We start from the raw sequence: 25,523 nt of genomic DNA on the forward strand, positions 1-25,523 counted from the left end.
CTATCTAATAAGTAATGATAATGAACTATTATATGCGACAGCGATTAGCGCAGCGCGCAGTACTGTTCTTCTCGAGGTCGAGGACTAAAACACAGATCTCAAGGGCTGGCGAGACTTCCCCCTATCATTTATGACAAGCATTGATGCTCTAGTAAGCCTCCTGGTCCGCCCAAATGCCGTATGTTTGCTAATTGTAGGCGTCTTCCTGCTTCTTCGGTCGTTGAAGCTGGCATCTGGCTGCGGTGCTCTGTATGCGCTGCTGCGAGTGCTCTACCGAGCCGATTTCAACTATAGATGTGGTGGTACTTCCAAATGGAGAAGCTTACATGATTACAAGGTTTGTAAGGTCGTAATTACTGGCGGAAGCAGCGGTCTGGGCCGGTCTCTGGTGGAAGAGATTCTGAGAGCATTTCCCGAAGCAATCATCTTCAATGTTGACATTAAAGCATCTCCTCATCCCAATGATAGACTGATAGACTTTAAATGCGATTTGAGGAGTACGGAAATGTTGGAGCAAACGTTGAAGCTCATCAAGCAGAGCGGCGGGAATGATATTCGTCTTATCGTCAACAACGCAGGCATACGATCGCGCTACGAGGGCCTGAAGAATGTCAGGGGCCAAGATCTTCAGGATGTATTTGCAGTCAACTCCAGGGCACCGTTGAGGGTCATTCAGGAGCTCACGCCAGAAGAGGGCGGCGAGGAACAGTGCTTCATAGTGAATGTGTCCAGCTCTCTGGGAATCCTCTCTGCGGCCAAAGCTGGAGCGTATGCTGCGAGCAAAGCAGCACTCATTGCGTTCCATAAGTCGTACGCTTTTGAGCTGGAGAGCAAGCACGTCTCGAATATCAGGACATTGCTGGTCGTCCCGGGACAGCTGGACACTGACATGTTCAGCGGATTCGACCCGCCACGCCAGTTCTTTGCCCCAGTACTGAACAAAGAAACACTAGCCGCAAAGATCCTGCAACATGTTGAAAATGGCATCAGAGGCGACCTGACATCCCCATTGTACGCTAAGTTTGCGTACCTGCTCATGGCAATGCCCTACAGCGTGCAGGCCGTTGCCCGCAGGCTCTCCAGGATGGACGAATGTCTCCCCGACGACGATTGACGCTACTACCTAACGCTATACACAAAACTCGCTACTGCAGTTTCTTGCGCCCGAGCGTCTCCAGCTGCTCCTTCAGCCAACCGAAGAGCAAGTCTGTCTGCAGGTATCCGGCCTCGCTGAACACCTTGTTGGCAGCCAGCCGTGTCTCCAGCTCGGCTCCTCCCTCTTTGACGAATTGCACTAAATAAACCGGCTCGTTGTTGGCGAACCGTGTCTTAACCGTGATCTTCTCCCCGTCGGGCTTCGTTCCCTCGTAGGTGACTCCCTTCTCGACGTATCTGGTGAAGTACCAGAACGCCAGCGACAGGACCGCATACGCAGCCAGCAGCAGTTGCTGATAACCCAAAACTTCGCTAAACTGAAATTTCTTGTCCAGAAGAAAACTCACCGCTGCCACCGCCGCAATCGAGTACCCAACAGCCAGCTTAGTGTCAATCAGCCTAAACGATCGCTTGTATTGCAGTCTGGCGAACGTCCCAGGCAACGCTTCATCGAGAGTCTGCTGCAGTTCCGGGATAGAATACACGTTGATAGCTTTGCTCATGCTGCCAAACCCACTCAATTGACACTCAATTGACACTCTGCGACTCTTCAACCTGAGTTGTGCAAAGTACCCAACCATTGCAACTTCATAGCAGCTATATACCTCGTACCACGCGAGATGGTGGTGCTAGTTAAGCCCATTGAGCGTCTCTGAGCCCTCAATGGCTCCTGTTAGCCCATTGCTGGCCTCTGGCCAGTTGGTGGAGCCCGGTCTTGTAGCGATTGAGCGCTGGGTTGGCGTGTTTCGTTGCGAAGTTCGCCAGACGGACCTGTTCGTAAACGTGGTTAACTACTAAAGACTCTTCTATAAAGGCATCTTGCAGGAAAACGAGCCAAAGCCAGCAGTCCAGGTGGAGATCTGGATCTTCTGGGACTGGGAATCCGGAGTTGGCAGAGTGAGTGTTGCTTATGGCAGAGGAGATGGCTGACAAGGACGTGCTGGAGGTGAACAAGACGAGCAAGGTTGGTGGAAGAGGTGACGAGAGAAGGGCTGGTAGGGGTCGTGGAAGGCCCGGCAGGAGCCAGGGAGGCGGTCAGAAGCAGGCCAGGAAAACGGGTCAAAGGGCTCGCAGTGGTAATAAGCGAGATGGGGGAAACGGCGGAGAGTGGGATCTGGACGTCTCTCTGCAGGAGGAACTGATGAGCGGAGGCGTGAGAGTGCGGGGACGGAGGGCGCAGGTGTCGATTAACCATCTTTTGCAGTTCCAGCTGCCAGAGATCGAGAGACAGCACGGGACGGGTCGCAAGAGCGGCAGGCGGAAGAATGATGGCGCAACGCAGGTCCACCTTCACGGAGATTCGTTTATCAATGCGAACTACCGTCTGCTTGTGGACGATAGCTGCGAGTACAGAGATCAGGGTGCGGATCCGAACGTTCCGGTGCCGCAAGAGAAGATCGTGCGGGTGATTGTCCCCCGGGGCCAGAACTGTCCTATTTGCTTGGCCGAGGAGCCGGTGGCGCCGCAGATGGTCGCTTGTGGACATATCTTCTGTCTGAGCTGTCTCATTAACTTCTTCTCTGTGGAGGAAAGCCAGGACAGGTCGAGTTACGCTCCGAAAAAGAGACTGAGAGAGTGTCCTCTGTGTGGCAGCATAGTTCGTTCCAGCAAGGTGAAGCCCGTGCTTGTGGAAGAGATCAGAGCGGATGAAATACCGGAGGCCGGCACGGAAACGTCGTTGAAGTTAATGTGCAAACCGCACGGATCGATCTTGCCGCTGCCGGTTGAGCTCGGCATTGATCCTCTGGCCGTTGGAAACGTGCCATCGCTGGATGTCCCGCAGGTGGCTGACTACGCTCATACTATAAAATGCAGTTCTTCGAAGGCGATCGATCTTTTCCAGAAGGACATCGACGGTATCAAAACCCAGTATGAGATTGACAGGATTCTGTACAACGACGATGGCAAATACTACAAGATGGCCTGGGAAGAGCTCGGCGAGAGGATAGCCAAGATTTCAGGTCAGCAAAACGACGACAGGCCTGAAGACATCGAGAAGGCAATGGAGTTGCTCGATTTGGGTGTCGACTTGAAAGCGAAGTATCAAGACTCCAATGCATTTTTCTTCTACCAAACGTCGTTCCACTCGTCCACAAGATTTTTCCTGTCCCCACTAGATGTGAAGATCCTGCTGAGTGCATTTCGCCACTATTCAGGTTTCCCAGAAACTCTACAGATTACCGTGGAGAACGTCAATTACGCTTCCGTGCTGACTCCTGAGATGATCAGCCGTTATAAGTATTTCGGGCATCTTCCCTTTGGGACCGAAATAGCGTTCATCGAGGTGGACTGGCGCGAGAATCCCATCTTACCAAAGGAAGTTTATCAGCAGTTCAACAGCGAATTGAAACAGCGCCGTAGGAAGCTAACCATGAAGAAGCAGAAAGAGGATAAGCTGAAGTTGAACTACCAGAAGAGGCTCGAAAGAGAGCACGCTGAGTTCTACAGACGAGAAAATGGCGAACCCTTATCGTCCCAGGAGGCCCACGCCCTTACTGCTCTCGCCAACGACTATCTTTTGGATTCCCTTTCTTCTCCAAGCCATGGCAAATCTCCTGAAAGAACCCTAGGTCATTCCCACAAGGAAAGAACAATATGGGGGACCTCCATACCGGTGGCTCCGGACGAGAAATCGTCGAAGGAGAACCAAGAGTTCGAAGCCATGCTTCTTCAAAGGATGCAGCAAGAGGATAAGCAGGATGAAGCTCCTAGCACTAATGGCAAGAAAAGTAACAAAAAGAAGGGCAAAGTGATGCTCTTCAGCAACACTCACAGAAATCTATAACATAAAAATTTCAAGTTTGTACAATAGAGACGAAACCATGGCGGAGAGCCTCAGAAGCAAGATGGCCACCAATTGATCCTCCTCTTGGTGCTTAGCACCAATCATGGCTTATATTGACTGTAATTTTCCTCTAAGTTAAAGGAGATCGCGTCGAAAAATACCAGCTGTTGATTGTTGATATTTCACTTATCAAGATCAATCTCGAGAAGAAGTCCTCCTTAGAGGTCAATTGCTGTCATGAGTGGAAAGTTCGTACGTGCCTCCAAGTATAGACATGTATTCGGTCAACCGGCGAAGAAAGAACTGCAATACGAAAACATCAAGGTCACAAACAACGCCTGGGACTCGAATATAATAAAGAGTAATGGCAAATTTATCTCTGTCACCTGGAATGCTTCCGGTGGCGGTGCCTTTGCTGTAATTCCCGTGGAAGAGGTTGGCAAGTGTCCTGATCAAGTCCCTCTCTTCAGAGGACATTCTGCGCAGGTGCTTGACACGGACTTTGATCCATTTAACGATCACAGATTAGCGTCTGGATCGGATGATTCAAAGATTGGCATCTGGGAGATACCGGAGAACTACTCGTTTCACAATTATCTCGACGAGAACGGAGAAGTCTTGGATATCGAACCTATCAAGAAGCTCTCCGGTCATACGAGAAAGGTAGGACACGTTCTCTTCCATCCTGTGGCCCAGAACGTGTTGGCATCATCGTCGTTGGACTACACGGTGAAATTGTGGAACGTGGAGACTGGAGAGAACCTGATTACGCTGAAACATCCAGATATGGTGACATCGATGTCTTTCTCTTACGATGGTAATCATCTGGCAACTGTCGCCCGCGATAGGAAGCTCAGAGTTTGGGATATAAGAAAGGAAGAAGTCATTAGCGAGGGACAGGCACACGCGGGAGCCAAGAATCAGAGAGTTGTCTGGTTGGGCAACAGTGATAGACTAGCCACTACCGGTTTCTCGAAACTAAGCGATCGTCAAATCGGTATATGGGACGCCTTTAACTTGGAAAAGGGAGATCTCGGCGGGTTTTACACCGTGGATCAATCTTCCGGAATATTGATGCCATTTTACGATGACGGTAACAAGATTCTTTATCTCGCTGGTAAAGGCGACGGTAACATTCGTTACTATGAGTTTCAAAATGACGAACTGTTTGAGCTTTCGGAGTATCAATCGACCGATCCTCAGAGAGGCTTCGCGGTCGCACCAAAGCGCATGGTCAACGTGAGGGAGAACGAGGTTCTCAGATGCTTCAAGACCGTGGTTGACCACTGCATCGAGCCGCTGTCCTTTTATGTCCCCAGAAGGTCCGAGGAATTTCAGGACGATATATATCCAGATGCTCCGTCCGGTAAACCAGCTTTAACAGCGGAAGAATGGTTCTCTGGGAAAAGCGTGGAAGGCCCGATTCTAATTTCAATGAGAAATGTCTACGATGGATCTGAACTGACGTTCCACGCGTCTAAGAAAGCCATCAAAAAGGAATCGAGCGTCAAGTCTCCCAGTCCCTCTCCTAGTCCCGCCGCTGAACAGGCGAAAAAAGACATTAAGAAGAACGAGCCTACGGAAGCGGAAAGTCCAGCCCCCGTTTCCAAAAGCGTTTCCCCCAGACCACCACCCGTCAAGGAGACTTTCAGACACGACGAGTCCGTCGACAGGCTTCTGCAAAGGGCCACTGAATTCGACAAGGCCAACGATGCGGAAGATCCATCGAGAGACACCTCTGGCTGGGATGAAGAGGACGAGAAGCCAGCACCAGTCGACCTCCCAGCCGCAAGGAACGAGATTCCAACCAAAGAACGCTCGGAACCGCCAGCTAAGCCCTCTCAGACAGCTGAAGAAAAACCAGCGCCTGTCGAACCAGTTTCACAAGCGACCCCCGCTTCCTCAAAACCCGAGGATGCACCCAAGCCTGACACGACACAACTAAACGGTGCAGCCAAGTCCCTGGGTTTAAAGCAGTCGGTCGAGAAACTGTCTAGTCTTGTTATCGCGCTTGAAGCTGTTGTCGAGAAATTGGCGGCGTCTAATCTCGAAAAAGACGAACGGTTACGGAAGCTAGAGCTCAAGATCGAAGAGCTAGTGAGCATGAAGTGAGAGCAGCCCAGTAGAGCTGGATAAGTGACTTTATAGGAATCTCTTCGCCATCAGAATGATTTCAGCGTATAGTTCAACAGTTCACGTGACACTAGTGAAAAAACGCACTATAGACAGCAGAAGATCGAGGCGATGAGTTGTATAACTTCTTGATAGTATTGAGTGTTGCCATCTTTAGAGGAACTTGTTGGTTGGATAGTGGCGTCCATCATCATAAGAAGCATCAGGTGTTGAATATTTTTGAGTGACACCCTCTCGTATTGCGCCATCACTGCTTCCGTAAAGAAATTTCGATCTAAGGAAGCAAAGGAGCATTGTAAGGCTTTGAGAGGGGTTAGGCTCGGGTTGAAGACAGTTCTTTCGTTGTATTTGTACTTGACATTATATACACGCTAGATGGGAGCAGAATCTCAGGTGGATGAACGACAAGAGACGGCCAGGAAGTATGTTCCCATAATCGAACGGGTGTATGCTGGTGTTAACCAAGACATTTCGGAGTCGAGTCTGCTAGGTGAGCTGCTCAAGCTAATAGCACAATTGCCCAAGGATTTCCACTTATTTTGTGATCCGTATTTCGAACCTATTTCGATCTTTTGCCTGACGATCTTTTCGTTCAATGAGCAGGAGACTATGACATGGTTGAAGAATAGGTTCAATCCTGCGTTGGCGAGCTGTGACAGATGTATACTGAACTTCACCCGCGGTAAGTGTAAGATGTTGCAGCATTTTGCGATACAGAGACATGTACCGCATGAACATGTCGCTAAATTCAACGACATTGTGTGCCTTTGGAGGATTGAGGCTGTTCTGCCAGTACTACGCCAAATCTCCAACGATGATAATACTGCGGTGCGGGTCTCTCGGGAGATTGAACTTGCAGTTTACGAGTGCATTTGCAATCCTCACATGCTGAGACTGAACAAAGAGTTTAAAATGACATTTGATGCTATCTTTAAATTCCTCTATTTGTCGAAGGAATCGTGCCTGGACCCTGATTCCTCAGAGCTAATGAAGACGTTTCTTGCGGGAATGATATACTGTTGGTGTGAGGGAACCACAGAACAGATCAAATGGGCTCGTGCAATCCTGAAGAAGCTGCTGATTGAGAAATTTTCGCTTAACGCTAAAACGATCACCCCAGACATTCTAGAGGAGGTCAACATTCATTTACTGTTTTTGCAAAATCCGGCGAATTGGAATGAAATGATCGTTTCGCAGTTTTGGTCTCGGTTAATACCAGTTTTCTCGTTCTTCGACAAGGACTCATTCATAGAGAATTTTGAAGTGCCTAAGAATATTGAATCATTGAAAAAAACGTACAGGTTTCCCATTGAGTCTATTTTTAAACTGTGGTATCATCATTTGGGAAAGAGCTATCGAGATAAGCCGCTCGAGTTCCTGTTGCGAGGTCTTGACATGCTCCTTGAGAAATTGGGACCACAGTTCTGGTCCAAGATAGATCCGTACACGTTTCATAGCATTTTGGACATCGTATTTGACCAAGATTATTTTGCAAGCAAATTGATCAGAATTCAAGATAATGAGATACCAGAGGATGATATAGAGCTGGTTCTCTCGTTTTCAGGGTGTATAACCGATATGGTGTCGTGGACATTGGCGTTTTACCGCTCGCTGACCGATTCGAAAAGGATCCAGATGGTTAAAAAGGTTTCAATGGCATTTCTGAGGGTAATAACAAATCAATCTTCTCTTAAGTCAATTCCCAAGGCATGCTTGATGAATTCCTCCACAGCACTTCTCGCTGCCGTGCTGACCATCAGTAACGAAGAGCGAGAGAAGCTCTATGAGAAAGATGACTTCGAAGTTATATTGTACTCGAAGACGGATTCAAGAGCGTTACTCAACAATTCTCTAATCCAAGATACGGTAATTCGCTCAGCTACCAATCCTACTGAACTGTACCCTGGATTGGGTGACTCTACAACTTCCGTTTCGACATCCGCAATGATGGTCCTTACAAAGTGCATCAGTTTTGATATTTTAATGTTGTGCCAGACGTCTTACAAACTTTACTCGGGAAAACATATCAATAGCATCCCATTCAGTGATAGCCTGCTCAAAAGCCTCACTGAAAAACTGGATCTGCGTTCTTTTCATGATGGTCCTCTGTTGGCAAAACAGCTTTTGGTGTCATTGAAGGATATCAATGGACTGTTGGTGATCTCTTCAAAAGATCATAGTACGCACAACGCCCACGTCAAGAGTTTTTTGCAGCTTTGCACAATTTTGGTGGGAAAGTTTGCCGATATATTACCCAAACAACTTTCTACCGTGTTAGCTGATGAAGAGGCGGCTCAGGGCTTTTGGTCATGTATATTCTCACCCAATACCGAGCTTTACCAAGCCGCCACAAATATTCTTTACGACACATTCGATGTGGAAGGTAGATTGGAGGGTATTCAGGCCATCTTAGCTGGTAATTTGACTGCGCATCTTCGTGCCATAAATCGTGTTTTGCATCAACTGATAAAATGTGAATTTTATGAGCCATGCCCAAGGGCAATCCGTGTTCTTATGGATATTGTCACTGCATTTACAGACCCTATTGGAGGTGTTTTTTCAAATTTTACGGCGCTAAAAAGAGATGAAACAGATCAGCAGCTTTATCTTTTCTGGGAATTGGCCTGGTCATTCCTAGATACCATCTATCGTTGTACGTTGATTTGGGCCACCAAATACGAGTACTCGGAGCTTGAAAACTTCACGAAAGATACTTTAGACCTCAGTAGAGCGTTGGTTGATTCCTACAGGGAGTTCACGGATATTTTGCAGGGCTCAGGGAGAGATTTCTTTGCAAGTATTTCTAAGGCTGTCAGAAACATGCTTTATTGGCTAAGATTGAGTGATCAAATCCTTTTAGATTCATGCGTGAAGCTTATTGTCAGTACTTCCGATTTGGCCGGTGAAAAGCACATCAGCTTCAGCGATGATTTGGTGGAACAAATGGCTAAATACGGTTCAAAAGCTAAAAAATACTCTAATAAGCTATCTGAACAACAAGCAGCCGAGATACTAACCAAATCCAGAAACTTCAACCATGAGCTAACGGATAAAGTGGTTGCTGAAGCTGAAGCCTACCACAAAGAGAAGGCTTTAAGTAAGCTGGGCACTGTCACACCCACAAGACTGTCACCATCACCATCTGCAGAGTCCAGGGCTGACTTTTTGCAAAGGAAGGCTGTCGCTTCTTCTATTACTGGTCGGCCAAAATCTACTCAGCCCAAGATCACTTCCTTTGGCACTTTGCAAGCTGGAGCGATGGCCAAACTGCAAAGCAGAACGCCTAAACCACTGTCTAAGATGGAGCTTGCAAGGCGGCAGCTACTCAGTAACAGGGTGGTGCATCCTCCAAGTAACACAGTCTTTCATAGCAAGTCAAAGCCAATTGCGACCAGGAATGGAGACAGCAGTAGCGACGAGAGTGAAGATGATATTGAAACAGCTAGAGAACTTTTTGCGACAGCGAAGGCAAAAGGAGCAGGAATTCAGACTCTCGATATCAATGGTAAAGTCGTCCATAAAAGTACTAGCGCTGAGCGCGCCAAAATAGAGGAAGAAAACATGCGAAGGAGGCTCAATGTTGATCTTAATCCCTTATATGAGACTGCTTTGCAATGGGACTACACGAAGAGTGGCGATTACCCAGATGATAACTCTGCGCACCTGTACAAGAAAGTCAAAGATTCTTTTACCTCTGTGGCGGAATACAGGGAAATTATAAGGCCTCTTCTTCTACTAGAATGCTGGCAGAGTTTGTGCTCCACCAGGGATAGAGAAGATAATAAACCGTTCAGTATAATTGTCGGCAATAGGACCGCCGTATCCGATTTTTACGATGTCTATGCATCCATCACAAGAACTATGATACAGGAAGCGGGCATCACAGACTCTGATCTCATCGTTTTAGCATACTTCTCTGGTAATGAGAACTTATCGACATTGAAGAACGAGGATTTCAAGAAAGCTGCCCATACATGTTTGGCTAAAGTCCGGACGTTAAAATACACGAAGGGCAATAATGTTGACATTACGCTGAGAATTCATAGAAATCATAACTTTTCGAAGTTCTTAACCCTGAGATCAGAGATTTATGCCGTAAAGGTGATGCAAATGACGACTGTTGAAAGAGAATATTCCTCGCTTGAGGCACTGGAATACTACGATCTAGTAGGCGAGATTCTGCGTGCGGCACCATCGCAATCCGTCGACGTTGATGAAAAGGAGATCGAGACTGTCAAGTCCAACTATAAGCTGAACTCCTCTCAGGCAGAGGCAATTGTTAAAACTGTCTCCAAGGAAGGCTTTTCTCTGATTCAAGGTCCACCCGGTACTGGTAAGACTAAAACAATTTTGGGAATTATTGGCTACTTCTTGTCGACACGCAATACTTTGCCCATGAATGTCATCCAGGCACCTAAAGGTGCTGGACCCACAACGACAGAGCAACTATTGAAGAAGCAGAAAATACTTATCTGCGCACCGAGTAATGCGGCCGTCGATGAAATAGTTCTTCGTCTGAAAGGTGGCATCTTAAACCGAGACGGAGGGAAATTCCAGCCTAGTATCGTCCGTGTGGGCCGCTCTGATGCCGTAAATGCAGCTATAAGGGACCTCACCCTAGAAGAACTGGTTGACAAACAGGTTAATCAGAAGAATTACGAGTTCTCCACTAATCCTGAGCTGGAGAAAAAGTTTAGTTCTGCGGTTTCTAAGAGAAGAGAGCTGAGAGCAAAGTTGGATGCAGAAAATGGGTCTGTATCTAGCTCTCTGTCCACAGAAGATATCGCGAAATTACAGATGCAAATCAGAGAGCTCAGTAAGGAACTGAACGAGCTGGGTAGAGAGCGTGATGAAATTAGGGAGCGAAACTCGGTTAACTACAGGAATAGAGAGCTAGATCGACGCAATGCTCAAGCACGCATTCTGGCAAGTAGTAATGTCATATGTTCAACGCTATCTGGTTCAGCGCATGATGTACTTTCTTCTCTGGGTGTGAAGTTTGATACAGTAATCGTCGATGAAGCATGTCAATGTACTGAGCTTTCATCGATAATACCGCTTCGTTATGGAGGCAAGCGTTGCATTATGGTCGGTGATCCAAATCAGTTGCCACCGACCGTCCTATCTGGAGCGGCCAGTAATTTTGGCTATAATCAGTCGCTGTTTGTGCGAATGGAGAAGCACAGCCTGCCTTACTTACTGGATGTTCAGTATCGTATGCATCCGTCCATCAGTAAATTCCCGTCGTCGGAGTTTTATAATGGTCGCTTAAAGGACGGCCCTGATGTTGAGGAGATGAACATTCGTCCATGGCATAAAGAAGTTTCCATGGCGCCCTACAAATTCTTCGATATAGTGACCGGTCGAGAATCTCAAAATTCCAAGAGTATGTCTTACGTCAATATGGAAGAGATACGTGTGGCAATAGAATTGATCGAAGGCCTTTTGAATAAATATGAAAGAGAGGTCGACTTTTCGGGGAAAATTGGTATAATTTCACCTTACAAGGAACAGGTTTTGACGATGAAAAGGCAATTCCGGTCTTATTTCGGCGCGTCTATCGCACAATATGTCGATTTCAATACCATTGATGGTTTCCAAGGTCAAGAGAAGGAGATTATCGTAATATCATGCGTTCGTGCTGACGATTCTAAATCTAGCGTGGGTTTCTTGAAAGATTTCCGTCGTATGAATGTTGCCTTGACTAGAGCTAAAACTAGTATGTGGATTTTGGGTCATCAAAGCTCCCTGACCAAAAATAAACTTTGGAGGCATCTCATCAGTAATGCGAAGGAAAGAGGTTGCCTGGAGCCTGCATGTCCCGGGTTTCTCAAGAAGACAGCTACCGAGACTCAGCGCATTCTGAAGAGATACGAAGCACAGCAAGCTGCGCTGCCAAAGGAAGACGATTATGATCCACATAGCAGGGAGTATATTAAGAAGCCTCAACGGCAAAAACGGAGGCATGACCAAGCTTACGATGGCGGCAATGCAAGTGGTCAGTTCAAGGTATCGAAGAAGATTCCTGAGCTATCTGTAACAGGTACTAAGAAGAAGAAGTCGTCGATTTTTGGAGGACCAACTATACCTGACGTCGATTCCGGTCATGGGCCATACATAAAAGAAAAGTGCGGTTCAAAAGCCGCTAAAACGGAGAGCGATGCACCAGATAATCATCATATCTTGCTTTCCGATACTACTAAGTTGAATCGTTATGACGAATCGACAGCTGCGCCAGATGGTGGAGACAAATTGCCGACGGCACTTGTCGAAATCAGTGATCCAACTGGCAGCGATGATGAGAACAACTATGTTCCTAGGCCTGTAATAACTGAGCAAAAAACATCCGATGTACATCGAAATGCAAGAATTGCGGACGATGATTACGAACCCTCTGCGGTGTCTCAACATAAGCATTCAAAAGCATCAGATACTGATGATGGCGGTTCGTCAGCTGCACCCATCAGAAAGCCAACTAACTATCAGAGCAAAATGGAGCGGTCTTCCGGGCATGAAGGCCATAAAGCATATGGAAGAAGGCAAAGATCTTCCAATTTGTTCATACCCAAGAAGAAACCGCAGCATCGATGAGCTATCAATCCATTAGCTAATTACGAAAGATAAGATCTAAGCACCGCAAATTGTACATCACATCAATCCCCCGAAACTTAAGCACCTATTATTCTTTCTTCTTGGACTTATCCTTTAGGAATGTAAGACCCTCTGAAGGTGTGCTATCGTTGTTCGATCGCTGAGCAGTCTTATCTGTGACAGCTATCTTAGGAGGAGATTTGCTGACAACCAAGAAGGGAGGATTAGAGCGACCATTTCTTGAAGCTGAAGCGGAACCATTTGTTTCCGTTCTTTTTGATATCTCGTGATATGCGTTCTCAATAACCTCTCTTTCATCTCTGACAAGTTTCACCAAAATCTGATTATCAGTTGACGCTACAATCTCGGTCAATTCTTGTAAACTCTGTTCTATCCACGGCCTCATTTGACCGGTTGTAGCACTTGAGAGGTTCTTATCGTCTGATAAAACGGATTTGATTCGGTCTTCAAGTTTCTTGACACACTCGATGCAGTCGTTCCAAAGGTCTCTGTCGACCGCGAGCGACGACGAATTTTCTTTCTTGTGTGTGAGCTGATCCTGTAACGAAGCAATTTTCATCTCGATGAACTCTTCAGCATGATTTGCGATGTGCTCTTCTTCTGATTGCAACTCCTTATCTGCATCGTTGTTGAGATTCAGATGGAGTAGTCTTTGCGTCGTCGATGATTCTTTGGAGGCCGGCAGAGGGAGCCCCACCTTTGACATTAACTCTCTCCGAGCAATACTATTTTTGTAAATCTCATCATCGATAGCGCTAATCTTGCGTCGTACCCTAGCCGACTGAGTCCTAATCTCTCTCTCAAGGAAGTCCTGATCTTTGTGAAACTCGTGTAGAAGCTCGGTCGCTTGTCTAATACTCTGAGAGACAGAATCGTGGCATGATTGCAAGATCTTCAGTGTACGCCAGGCTCTGTCGGGACTGCTTCCATTTTCCTGGCGTTCTCCGCTGTCGGTATCGTCACCGCCGTCCGCCAGCTTCAAATACTGGTCCAGTGCCGAACGATAGCTGGCATCAATCGCCAAAGACACCGGACTATTTCTTTCCAGTTCAATATCCGTATTACGGCTCCAGTGGTCCTTCTTCGCCAGGAGCTGACGCCTCTTTCTGCTTAACTTGGCAATTTTGTGCCTGCATTTCTGCAGCGTATCAATCTCTTCACGTATCTGACCGTCGCATGATATGAGCATTCCATTCAGAGTCGTCAGGTCATTGAAACATATCGATATGTCTCGCCGTATGGCATCCAGCCGATCCGCCAAGCCCTGGTCCTGCAGCGCTTTCGCATGTGCCACTACCAAACTCTGAAGAAAATCCTCCAGCTCGGCGTTCTGTCTCAGCACCTCCTCCAATTCCATCCCAGGGTCTCGAGGAGCCCAACAATGACCCAGAACCGGCCTGCAGCTGGGCAGAGTCGATGCTTAAGTATGGTACTATCTGCTGCATTGTAGTGTCAGATGTCCGGGACTGACTCAGACAGGGCCAGACCGGACACTTCCAAAGTGTCAGTAATTACAGCGTCAGTAAATAAAAAATAAAACAAAAAGCACAATTTTATGAAGAAAACGCAGAGCTACTGGGGCCATCCAACCACAGAAAATTGTCCAGCTATCGCAGTTACCATCTAGTCTAGCGCACGGCCCGAGAAACGTCGCAGTTCGACAAGCTTCCGATCCTCAAGCGGTCACGATAAAACCACAACTCCACCGCATTATCCCGAATTACTGGCATCGGCGACCACTCGAATAGGCTTCCAGCAGCCGCCAGACGGTTAATTCCAGCTAGACTGACAGCTCAGGGCATCCTTTCACTTTCCAGCCTCTCGTTGAAAAATTTTTCACATTTCTTTTTCTGCAGCAGCTCATCGCCAAGAAACTGAAGGTATAAATACTTGTCGAAGTTTCTGAATTAATAAGCCCAGGGATTGTCTCTATTCAACACTTTGGGTTGGTTTGAGATAGTTTCTTGGGGGTAGTTGTTTTGTTGTCTGTGGGTTTAGTTTTTTTTCTTGTAGTTTAAGTCATTTCTTGAGTAATCTACTCATTATTCTAGAAGAGAAGCGTAACGTATCTGTCGAGGAGCTAAAATGGTTAGAGATTACTCCACAGCATTGGAATATTTGAACACTTTCAAGGAGAAAGATGGTTTGTCTGTCGACGAATTAATGGACTCCAAGGTCAGAGGCGGGTTGACGTACAATGATTTCTTAATCCTTCCAGGTAAGATCGAGGTTCCTTCGTCTAAAGTCAAGCTGCAGACCAAATTGACCAAGAAGATCAGTCTGAATGCGCCATTTGTGTCTTCTCCTATGGATACTGTTACCGAGTCCGAGATGGCCATTCACATCGCTCTGTTGGGTGGTATCGGTATCATCCACCATAACTGCAGCGCTGAAGAACAGGCTGCCATGGTCAAAAAGGTCAAGAAGTTCGAGAATGGTTTCATCAACTCCCCCGTGGTTATCTCTGCTAGCACCACCGTTGGCCAGGCCAAGGTAATGAAGCAGAAGTACGGTTTTGCTGGTTTTCCAGTTACTGGTATGTCATACAGAGGTGTTAATCGTTCCCGCGTTGAATCCCAGATCATTCATGATGATTCTTTTAAACATTATTAACTTTCGTTCTACTGAATAGGATCAAACGATCTTGTAGAGAACTTCTACTCTGACAATTGATTTGGATTGCAACGATTGGGGAACTTTATCAGCGAATAAGTTTACTAACAAATGAATTCAGAAAATGGTGAGCTTCACTCCAAATTGATCGGTATTGTCACTTCCCGTGACATTCAATTTGTTGAAGACAACTCTTTGCCAATCTCTGAGATTATGACCAAGGACGTCGTCACTGGCACTCAGGGTATCACCTTGGCTGAAGGTAACGATATCTTGAAGAAGACCAAGAAGGGTAAGCTTCCAATCGTTGACAAGGACGGTAGGTTGGTCTCTATGCTATCCAGAACCGATTTGATGAAGAACCAAACTTTCCCTCTTGCTTCTAAGTCTTTCGCTACTAAGCAACTGCTTTGCGGTGCTGCCATCGGTACTCTCCCAGCTGACAGAGAGAGATTGAAACTTTTGGTTGAAGCTGGGTTGGATGTGGTTGTCATCGATTCTTCTCAAGGTAACTCTATCTTCCAACTGGACATGATCAAATGGATCAAGGAAACCTTCCCCGATTTGGAAGTCATTGGTGGTAACGTCTGTAACAGAGAGCAAGCTGCCAGTTTGATCGCTGCCGGTGTCGATGGTTTGAGAATCGGTATGGGTTCCGGTTCCATCTGTATCACTCAAGAAGTTATGGCCTGCGGTAGACCTCAAGGTACTGCAGTTTACAACGTCACCAAGTTTGCCAGAGAATTCGGTGTTCCATGCATTGCCGATGGTGGTGTCCAAAACATCGGTCACATCACAAAGGCTTTGGCTTTGGGTGCCTCCACCTGTATGATGGGTGGTATGCTTGCTGGTACTACTGAATCTCCAGGTGAGTACTTCTACAGAGACGGTAAGAGATTAAAGGTTTACCGTGGTATGGGTTCCATTGATGCTATGCAAAAGACCGACAGCAAGGGTAACGCTGCCACTTCTCGTTACTTCTCAGAAGCTGACGACGTCCTTGTGGCTCAAGGTGTCTCCGGTGCTGTCGTCGACAAAGGTTCTGTTAAGAAGTTCATCTCATATCTGTACAATGGTCTGCAGCACTCATGCCAGGACATTGGTGTCAGCTCTTTGCAAGAATTGAACGAGAATGTCCAAAACGGTAACATCAGATTCGAGTTCAGAACTGCTTCCGCACAGCTGGAAGGTGGTGTCCACAACTTGCACTCTTATGAAAAACGTCTGCACAATTGAAGCATTATCTCGCCTGTATTGTTGAGTACCATTTGACGTGGGTCCTTGATGCGGTCAAATTACTGCAGCGTCTTCGTATCATTATTATTCTAAATACTTATTAGTACAAAAAAAAAACTAAGTGAAACCGACTGGAATTACCAGCTCCCATTAATTTTCATATCAAACATTTAATAAGATCAAAGTCACTTCTTTCTTTCTGCCCTCTTTGAAAGTTCATCATAAATATTATGTCCATCTCTCGCTTTATCCAGCGAAGGTGGCATCCTTTCATTGATTAAATCCTGCTTACGAGCTTTTTCAAATGTCGATAGTGTTTCATTCAGGCCATCAGCTCCGTGTGCTAGAGCTCCACGAGGTAGCACCCCAGAATTGATATCTTTCAGGTACTTAACTTTATCACTCTCCTCTCTAAGAACAGAGTACATCCGCGACACTTTAGCGATTGCTAAAATCTTATTTCTCAAAGCTTTCCTCCTAGCCTCATCATCAAGGATCGATTTGGTAAGCTTGATTTCTCCTTCAGCTCGCGGAACCACCTGTTGTGATGGCTCTGTGCTACCTATACGGTCTGAAATAACCGGTGTTTCTTCACCCAACTCATCCTCCGTACATATATTCAATATTGAAACGAGCATCTCCGTCACTTTCTCACCTACAAATGGCAGCGACCAAGTAAAAACGTCCATAAAATCCGGGAGCCAGTAGGGGTGAGGCGACATGTTGAACTGCCGGATGTTCATCACATTGGCTTCGTACTTCAGAACAGCCGCTTTATTCTTATAGGTGTCCAAGTAGTTAGGCGCACTAAAAAGCGTCAGCAGACTAGGAAAACCAAGCGTCTTAGTATTTTTGTACATTCTGTAACCGGCGTCTTGCGCTTCATGTGCTCTGATGATGGATAACAGACCTGTTCTTTGCAGAAAAGCGCAAGCCGCCTCGTAGTTGAACGCAAAAGAGCAGCCTCTCACAGAATTGGGGGTAAAGTTCTCTGCTGATGGGTGGTCAGCATCCTCGTCGTACGTTTCGATTGGATCGGCCCAAACCAGATCACACATCAGGCCCCTCGAAGGTATCTCTCTGAATCTGTTTATTCGGTTAACATCCTGTGCAGTATTCAGCTCGGGCGAGATGCCCCCATGAACGCAGAAATACTGGCCGTTCATCAACGCCGCCAGCGGCAGCGTGTTGAAAGACTGGCAGCAGGCCTCGTACACTTTCAGACTATACTTGTGCAAGCATTCGTTCTTGAATGTGAAATAGGAGGTCAGATGCTTGCATTCGTGGTTGCCCCGCAAAAGCCAGAAATGCGAGCTGAAATTCAGCTTCAAAGCATACAGATATATCAGACACTCGAACGAAAAGGAGCCCCTATCAACGTAGTCACCTAGGAACAGGTAGGGCGTGGTCTCTGGGTTACCACCAACTTCGAAAAGCTTCAAGAGATCGAAGTATTGGCCGTGTATGTCGCCGCACACCGTGACTGGCGCCGGAACATGCAGCAAATTCGGCTCCTTCGACAGACAGCTCGTAGCCATCGCTAAAATCCTCAACGCCTGCGACTCACGAAGTCTTCCTTCCCGCTTGAAATGCTCCCTGAGGAACTCATGGTTGGGCAATCCAGTGTCGCGAGCAAATACTTCCTCATCCGCCGGTAATCTCCCCGTAATAGGGGGAACATCCTTGATAACCCTTTCTTTAGTAGAGACTCTTCGTCCGTCCTCGAGGCTATACGTGTTCAAATCCACCGCTGGAGCCTCCGCCTCATGCCTCGCTCTAGAAGGCTTGCTATCGATGATTCTCAAAGCCGCATTGATCTTATCCGTGTTGGACTGCGCCTCACTTTTCTTACCTGACATGTTGCGCAACAACCGTTCAAAAAACTAACCTCACGGACCGCTAAGTCTCTCTAAAGCAACCAGATCTCTCCTCTACCAGTAAGCAGCCTGTATCCGATCCTCAGCCGACTCCAATCCCCTGCTACTATCTCTAATACCTGTTCACAGTACTTGTAGTTATATAGTTTGGTTGGCCCTGATGATTCTCGCATCTAAGCATTACATACGGCAGTTTTGAAAAATTAAGCTCATCGCTTGAAGAATAGCTAAATAAATGGTGAAATACAAGAGATTTAACGGTATTTAAGGCGATTGTGGAGGTAGTTTGGGACTTTCTGGGTTGACTGTGAGGATGAGCTGCAATGCTGACGATTGCTTTGTGGAGGCAGCCGCTGAAGAGCCAAATTTGAAGTTCAAGGACGAAAAACAGCAGGCCAGATTCGAGCTTGGCGTGTCAATGATGATTTACAAATGGGAAGCTTTGGACGTGGCTGTTGCGAACAACTGGGGTGGGCCAGCTTCGGCCGAGAAGCGGGATTGGATCACTGCGATTGTGGTGGATTTGTTCAAGGACGGAAAATACGTGGACGCAGCAATGGTCGAGGAAACGTTGCTCTACGCAATGATAGACGAGTTCGATACCAACGTGGAGGATGAATCTGCGCTGCCTATCTCGAGTAAGATAATTGAGATCTATAAGCAGTGCCGCCTGCAGGATTATTCTACGGTGGAGGAACTGTACACCGGGTGGTTGGAAAAACAGAACAATGCTGAAACATCGCAATCTAAGGTTGTTGTTGTGCAGGAGGATCCGCTTAACCCAGATGTGTCTTCTTCCGAGGAGTCTGCGGAAGAAGAGGACGAACAAGAGCAGGCGGAGGATGCCGAGGATGCGGATGTTGAAATGGCCGACAGCCGCCCGAACCAGCCTGTGGTAGATGAGGATGGTTTCGAACTGGTTCAGAAGAAGGGGAGAAGGTGAGATAGGTAGTTGACAACGTAGTACCGTTTATATATAAACGTGTTTGGCTGGGGCATTTTTTGAAGCGCTCGCTCAAGAGCATAGCTGATCTACTAAATAATAAAAACTACACGTCTATAGTAAATAATAACTATGTTGGTACAATTCCAGAGTTACAACGGTTTAGGAGCATAAAACGTAGATTTATTTACTGTTCAAAGAGTCTCTCGGAGTCCAAGGTCTTGACGAGACTGGGGTGAGATTGTTGGAGTTAGTAGCGTAATTGTTCGGATTAGTGTTGATAGTATCTAATGAACTGACGCTTGTGGTGCTACCAAATTTTAGACGTCTGAAAAGTGAGGATGTCATATCGAGAAGCGAGAACCCTTCCTTTTCTTGACGCCTGGTCTTGAAAAGTTGAATTTGGGTACCAGCCCAAATGTTAGGTTTTAAAATACCTGGATCTAAATTGAAAGCGGGACGCCTACTGTTGTTAACCCCATACTTCTTACCGTCACAATATTCCTCTTCTTTAATGGGACTACACTCCTCGTTTTTATTGAATCCTGTCCATGAAAATCTAAAGAACGAATGGCCATTGTTGGTCGGCATATTCTTACTTCGTGCACCGTCCAAAGGCTTATTGGAAGCATGTAAATTATTAGTCAACTCTAAAGGTGAATTCGTTGCTATGTCATGATTCTGATTGGAGAAATAACTCAGCAATGAGCTATTATTACTGTTAGTTCGTGAAATAGCTGACCCATTAGAATTCCATCTCTCCAACTTGGGCATTGTTGGTGATATTGGTTCGATAGCGGACTCCTTGACAATGTTGTGGCCGTTTGCTCCTAGTGAAATCCCACTAGCTTGAGAGATAGAATATGGGGCTGAGTGGGTATTGAATATATCTGACCAAATGATGTCATGAAGCCATTGTTGATAGACTAAATTTCCTTCTGTCAAATCAATTCGCATGGGTTCCGCTTCATTCATCTCACGAATGACAACAGGCAGTGATTTTTGAACCGCATTCTTAAATTTATCCTTGAAAATAGAAATATCGCCAATGAGTTTATAATAATCAGAACTCGTTATTGTTGCGATCTCAGGATAATCACGCAATATAATTCGAATGATTCTCGTCATCGTTTGCAGAGTCTCTGCACCAGTCCAAGTAGTACTGAGTGCATTGGTAGCGCTAGATTTTGCTTTTGCCTTAGACGTAAGTCCAACGGGCCATTGAGGCCTTAATGCCTTGAACAATGCTTTGTTCGACAATGCACAGTAATCAGTTATATCTGCTTGTTCATAAATTTCAGTATTTTTCGCAGCACTTTGTACTTTCGCGAGACTCAGGGCGTCTTGATCCAAGTCCTGGTCTTTTTTAATCCGCATAGTAGTATCGTCATCATCTGTTTCGTCATCGCTCTCATTGCTTTCAAACTCGTCGGTATCATCTTGACCTAGCAGATTTTTCGTGAATTTGATGTTTTGACTGTTAAATTCCTCCGTGCTCGAAGTATTGCATGTGTCCCTGTCTTCGGAAGCCAGATCATCTCTGAGTAAGCGCGGATTCAAAGTATACTCCAGGTAGTCTTGCAGTTGAACCTTACCAAGGCCCTCAATAATTCCGTTCCCTTCCAAAGCTTTCGAAATGGTATCGATGGTATCTCTCAACTGCAGAAAAACTCTTTGATGTCGGCAGATGACAAAGATCAGATTTAGGGCCTCGTTATAATAGACGACGATGTATATTATGATTGCCCTCAGTAATAGTGCCAAAAGGTCCAATTTGAAGCCCGGAGAAGCTATGAAGCTTCTAGTTGATCTACCATTAGTGGAAAATGTGCTTAGATATTTTTTGTTTGACATCTTTGAGATCAACTGCAAGAGTGCCATCGAAGCGTTGTAACTTAAGCCACCGTGTCTCAAAGCTTTTGATTGCCTCTTAAAGGAGAGCTGGATCAAATCTTCGTCCTTCAGATTCGATGGGATAGGTAAGAGATTATAAATCAATTCGAACAACCATGGGCGCGGCTGGTTATTGTCTCTAACATCACCGATAGCCAAATGGCAAAGATGAATCAGTGTAAAATCCCGATAGGTGATATTATTAATATTCCCACTCGATAATTTGAAAAAATTTGGAATCTTGTTTGTATAATAGTTTGGTGTAAGTTTGTCCAGCGTCTTGGCCAAAACCAGTTTCCTTGAAGAGAGTAACAAAGCTAAGTTTGAGCATAATGGGATCAAAGCGGGTGATGCCTCGGGATTGTCACGATAAAAGCTGATATAGTAAACAGAAAAGACTATGATCTTGCAAGCGAACTTATCTGCAACATAGTTCTCGAAGAATTTGTTCGTCTGAATGAGCTTAGTGAAGAGAACCAGCCATTGGAGCAACAATGGCGAAACTGGTGGTAGTCCCATGCTGTCGTTCGCTTCGTTACCTGTTTCAGTGTTAGAATTGTTGTTCGCACTCGCAGAATCATTATTATTATAATTGGAGTTAATTAAACTTGATGATGGCGGCCTCTTGGAAAGGAAGCTCAAAGGGTTCGATTCCTGTTCGATGGCCAGTTCGATCGGCAATTTGAATGTCTTGGCAAACGAGGTTAGGATCAATTTCAGATCGAATTCCCTATTAAAAGTGGACAAATACGATAAGCAGATGTTAGGCAGAGGATTTTGCACGTCATTTGAAGATTGCAGCTTTAAATGCAAAGCGAATTCAAAAGTCTCGTTACGGTTCCAATTATTGAAACACATCAAATTCAACATTTGCAAACCGGATAGGACCAATGATGCTCTAAGGTGAGGTAAATGCTGCTGGTGATTTTGCTTGTAGCCCAATTCTTGATACGGGACTTTGGTTTCATCCTCATGATTGGAACAAAATCGACAAATGAGATTTATGAGTGATGCGACAAAACAGATTAAGTCGTACTCGGGAGTCAAAGTGGTCAGACAAAACAGAAACCTATTGATGGTGGGATGCTTTTCACTTATGAAATCTTTGGGCTGGTATAGATCCGAGGAGCAAATAGATAACAAGGCGTTCATTATCTCCAAGCGATTTGAATCTATTCTGGGGCTCTGATGATGATATGTGAAATCCTGAGTGCTGATGCCGTTCTCCCACAGAAAGTGCGTCAGGCACCCTGGTGAACTTCGCACGGTGATGGTAAAGCCTTCAATGAAAAGCAGCCTCACGAGCGAGCGTACCAGGAGTAATCCCAACGGTGGCAAATCAGTCTCCCCAGCAAGCGGTATGCCGAAGATCTGATCACCATCTCTGGTCCAAAAGATGTCCAATGAGCGTTTCATCTTTTTGTCGCCCTCACCGGCCAAGTACCAGGGCATTATCTTGGTCAGGATCCTTACACATACAAGCAATTGCACCAGTTGCGCCTCCAACTCCTCGGTATTGAGCGATTCCCGGCCCCCATTGGCTATGAAAACGATCTTGAGCGACACAAACCGCAGCAAATTAGCGAAATTCCCCCGATTCGCCCCGACAATGTACTGCAGGTCGAGCGGCGAGATCTTCGAGTTAAGCAATTCCATAGTCAGCCCATTACCCGCCGAGATGAAGTCCAGGTAAAATTGTTCAAACATGTTGTCCGCATGCTGCTGCCGGGGCTCTCGATTCAAATAAGCTGCCATCAGCTGCGTTTCGTCCACGTCCGAACGAAACAGCGGGATGGCGGCACTTCTGCTTCCCGCCTTCGCTGCTGCTCCGCCGACAGCGGGTTCTGCTCGAGCCAGCTTGAACACATGGTCCCGATACAGAGCACCCAAGCGAGAGTCTGTGTTGCCCATTGAATAAGCGCCCAACTGTGTTTGTTAGCTTCAAACAGGCCACAAAAGCTCCCTAATCTCTCTTTGTACCGCAGAAAATTATACACAAAAACCGTAGACATACAAAAAGAAGATCCCCAGAGATCGTTACCCTGTCTTTTCGAACATTACACAAAAACTTCTTACTCTAAAAATCGACCTGTTCCCAATTTCTCTTGTTAGCCCCACCGTGGAACATGGCATCGAGATCTCCGGCCCCTAGCTTGTTCCGCAGCATGTCGTCATCGATCATGCTAAGTCTCTGGTCGAGACTGTCCTCCCACATCTCGAGCGACGAGCTGGAGCTCGACACGGTGCGCTGGTTCACCAGCATGGGTGCTGCCCGCGAAGCGGGCAGCGGCACTCTCTTGTACTCTGGGATTGTTATCTGGGAGTTGTCCTGAACACAGGCTCGCTGTGAGGCACCCTGAGGCTGGGCTAGACCATTCTGTTGTGGCACCTGGTACCCCTGATCCACACTCTGTCTTATGCGCATCCCAATTGTGCCCAATTGCATCTGGCAGTCATATTGCTCGTCTTGCGACGAGATCGGTATGTGCAAAGGTCTCTTGACTGGCGAAACGGTCTCCACAGTCATTCTCTTGTACGTTGCTTCTATTGGCGGTCCGCCGCTGCACGGGCCACCGGTCCAAACTCCCAGCGCTATATATACGACCGCCCTCTGGGTGGCAGCTAGAAGCCGGCGCCCACACACCCACTGTTTACACAACAAAGGGTGCGTGGGTGTAGCAGAGAGCTCCATTTCCATTACCCGGACTTGAGCCCCTCGATTAGTTACCCGGCGTGCGGCAGCCACAAGGCGTGCCGCTATGTACAAGTTACCGCGAACGCTCCGCCAAGGGCAGGCCCAAGAGACCCGCAGCACATATATAAGAGAGCAGAGCGACTCGAACCACAGGCGCTCTCTCCGACGCTCCCCAGAAACCTACAACAATGGATTATTCTACTGCTGCTACATCCAAACTGAGTTCCGCGGAAACTGTCGACTGGGAACAAAAATACTCTGCACATAACTACCATCCACTCCCCGTGGTGTTCCACCGTGCCAAGGGAGCCCACGTCTGGGACCCTGAAGGCCGCGAGTATCTCGACTTCCTCTCCGCGTACTCTGCGGTCAATCAGGGCCACTGCCACCCGCGCATAGTTCAGGCGCTTATCGACCAAGCGCAAACTCTGACGCTGTCGTCACGCGCGTTCTCGAACGATAGCTTTGCACGGTTCGCCCGCTACGTGACAGAGTACTTCGGCTATGAGATGGTGCTGCCCATGAACACTGGCGCCGAAGCGGTCGAGTCGGCGTTAAAGCTGGCCCGCCGCTGGGGCTACGAGACGAAGAAGATCCCCGCGGGAGAGGCGATCGTTCTCGGCGCACAGGGAAACTTCCACGGACGCACATTCGGCGCCATTTCACTGTCCACGGACGAGGAGGATTCCCGCAAGAACTTCGGACCGTTCCTCCGCAACACAGCGGCCCGGAATCCGGAGTCCGGGCGTGAGATCCGGTACGGCGTCGCAGAAGACCTCGAAGAGGCCTTCAAGACGCACGGCGATCGCATCGCCGCGGTGATCCTCGAGCCGATCCAGGGCGAGGCCGGGATTGTCGTTCCACCTGCAGACTACCTGCCCCGCGTGCAGAAACTGTGCAGGGAGCACCGTGCGCTGTTTATCTGTGACGAGATCCAGACGGGGATCGGCCGCACAGGCAAGATGCTATGCTACGAGCACTCTCAGGGCGTGCGCCCAGACGTGGTGCTACTGGGGAAGGCGATCTCGGGCGGGGTGTACCCGGTGTCGTGCGTGCTTGCGTCGCGTGAAGTGATGCTCACGTTCACGCCCGGGTCGCATGGCTCGACGTACGGCGGGAATCCGCTAGCCGCCCAGGTGGCGATCGCGGCGCTGCAGGTCGTGCGCGATGAGAAGCTGGTAGACCGGGCACGTGACCTAGGTGATCTTTTGCAGGGCAAATTGCGGGAGCTGCAGCGGGAGTCGGACGGCGCCATCTCGGAAGTGCGCGGGCGCGGTCTGCTGACGGCGATCGTGATCGACCCTGCCAAGGCTAATGGACGTACCGCTTGGGACCTGTGTCTCTTGATGAAGGAGCATGGTGTGCTGGCCAAACCGACCCACGACCATATCATTAGACTGGCACCTCCGCTGGTGATCTCGGAAGAGGATCTGCTACGGGGCGTCGAGAGCATCAGATTGGCGTTGAAACAGTTACCGACAGCTCCAAGGAGCAACGGGCATTAGTGTGTGTAGCGTTTGTAACGGTTGAAGTGCTAGAAGCTGAGGTGTATGGGTTGAATTAGGCATCTTTTTAAAGTTG

The 25,523-nt window shown here is 47.3% G+C and overlaps 12 protein-coding genes across 12 annotated transcripts; 7 read left to right on the plus strand and 5 right to left on the minus strand.

Moving 5' to 3' along the window:
• Positions 1 to 130: 130 nt before the first annotated feature.
• Positions 131 to 1,114, plus strand: TDA5 (Tda5p; the record flags this gene model as incomplete). The annotated part of the gene is made up of 1 exon (XM_037283177.1): positions 131 to 1,114. One exon carries the CDS (start codon positions 131 to 133, stop codon positions 1,112 to 1,114), a length of 984 nt encoding a protein of 327 aa, XP_037139073.1.
• A 31-nt stretch (positions 1,115 to 1,145) lies between these two features.
• SPC2 (signal peptidase complex subunit SPC2) lies at positions 1,146 to 1,736 on the minus strand (the record flags this gene model as incomplete). Its single annotated transcript, XM_037283178.1, has 1 exon — positions 1,146 to 1,736. The coding sequence occupies one exon, from the start codon at positions 1,734 to 1,736 to the stop codon at positions 1,146 to 1,148; it is 591 nt and encodes a 196-aa protein (XP_037139074.1).
• Positions 1,737 to 2,065: 329 nt separating this feature from the next.
• On the plus strand, positions 2,066 to 3,940 carry MAG2 (RING-type E3 ubiquitin transferase MAG2; the record flags this gene model as incomplete). The annotated part of the gene is made up of 1 exon (XM_037283179.1): positions 2,066 to 3,940. The coding sequence occupies one exon, from the start codon at positions 2,066 to 2,068 to the stop codon at positions 3,938 to 3,940; it is 1,875 nt and encodes a 624-aa protein (XP_037139075.1).
• Positions 3,941 to 4,177: 237 nt separating this feature from the next.
• On the plus strand, positions 4,178 to 6,052 carry CRN1 (coronin; the record flags this gene model as incomplete). Its single annotated transcript, XM_037283180.1, has 1 exon — positions 4,178 to 6,052. One exon carries the CDS (start codon positions 4,178 to 4,180, stop codon positions 6,050 to 6,052), a length of 1,875 nt encoding a protein of 624 aa, XP_037139076.1.
• Positions 6,053 to 6,448: 396 nt separating this feature from the next.
• Positions 6,449 to 12,664, plus strand: SEN1 (DNA/RNA helicase SEN1; the record flags this gene model as incomplete). The annotated part of the gene is made up of 1 exon (XM_037283181.1): positions 6,449 to 12,664. One exon carries the CDS (start codon positions 6,449 to 6,451, stop codon positions 12,662 to 12,664), a length of 6,216 nt encoding a protein of 2,071 aa, XP_037139077.1.
• An 88-nt stretch (positions 12,665 to 12,752) lies between these two features.
• On the minus strand, positions 12,753 to 14,042 carry ATG23 (Atg23p; the record flags this gene model as incomplete). Its single annotated transcript, XM_037283182.1, has 1 exon — positions 12,753 to 14,042. One exon carries the CDS (start codon positions 14,040 to 14,042, stop codon positions 12,753 to 12,755), a length of 1,290 nt encoding a protein of 429 aa, XP_037139078.1.
• Positions 14,043 to 15,409: 1,367 nt separating this feature from the next.
• Positions 15,410 to 16,534, plus strand: IMD3 (IMP dehydrogenase IMD3; the record flags this gene model as incomplete). The annotated part of the gene is made up of 1 exon (XM_037283183.1): positions 15,410 to 16,534. The coding sequence occupies one exon, from the start codon at positions 15,410 to 15,412 to the stop codon at positions 16,532 to 16,534; it is 1,125 nt and encodes a 374-aa protein (XP_037139079.1).
• Positions 16,535 to 16,719: 185 nt separating this feature from the next.
• On the minus strand, positions 16,720 to 18,393 carry CNA1 (calcineurin catalytic subunit A; the record flags this gene model as incomplete). Its single annotated transcript, XM_037283184.1, has 1 exon — positions 16,720 to 18,393. The coding sequence occupies one exon, from the start codon at positions 18,391 to 18,393 to the stop codon at positions 16,720 to 16,722; it is 1,674 nt and encodes a 557-aa protein (XP_037139080.1).
• A 331-nt stretch (positions 18,394 to 18,724) lies between these two features.
• Positions 18,725 to 19,354, plus strand: TSR2 (Tsr2p; the record flags this gene model as incomplete). The annotated part of the gene is made up of 1 exon (XM_037283185.1): positions 18,725 to 19,354. One exon carries the CDS (start codon positions 18,725 to 18,727, stop codon positions 19,352 to 19,354), a length of 630 nt encoding a protein of 209 aa, XP_037139081.1.
• A 183-nt stretch (positions 19,355 to 19,537) lies between these two features.
• ECM30 (Ecm30p) lies at positions 19,538 to 23,158 on the minus strand (the record flags this gene model as incomplete). The annotated part of the gene is made up of 1 exon (XM_037283186.1): positions 19,538 to 23,158. The coding sequence occupies one exon, from the start codon at positions 23,156 to 23,158 to the stop codon at positions 19,538 to 19,540; it is 3,621 nt and encodes a 1,206-aa protein (XP_037139082.1).
• A 166-nt stretch (positions 23,159 to 23,324) lies between these two features.
• DIF1 (Dif1p) lies at positions 23,325 to 23,945 on the minus strand (the record flags this gene model as incomplete). Its single annotated transcript, XM_037283187.1, has 1 exon — positions 23,325 to 23,945. One exon carries the CDS (start codon positions 23,943 to 23,945, stop codon positions 23,325 to 23,327), a length of 621 nt encoding a protein of 206 aa, XP_037139083.1.
• A 185-nt stretch (positions 23,946 to 24,130) lies between these two features.
• On the plus strand, positions 24,131 to 25,447 carry CAR2 (ornithine-oxo-acid transaminase; the record flags this gene model as incomplete). Its single annotated transcript, XM_037283188.1, has 1 exon — positions 24,131 to 25,447. The coding sequence occupies one exon, from the start codon at positions 24,131 to 24,133 to the stop codon at positions 25,445 to 25,447; it is 1,317 nt and encodes a 438-aa protein (XP_037139084.1).
• Positions 25,448 to 25,523: the final 76 nt, after the last annotated feature.

The sequence above is a fragment of the Torulaspora globosa genome, chromosome 3 (assembly GCF_014133895.1).
Source record: "Torulaspora globosa chromosome 3, complete sequence".
Taxonomy (NCBI): domain Eukaryota; kingdom Fungi; phylum Ascomycota; class Saccharomycetes; order Saccharomycetales; family Saccharomycetaceae; genus Torulaspora; species Torulaspora globosa.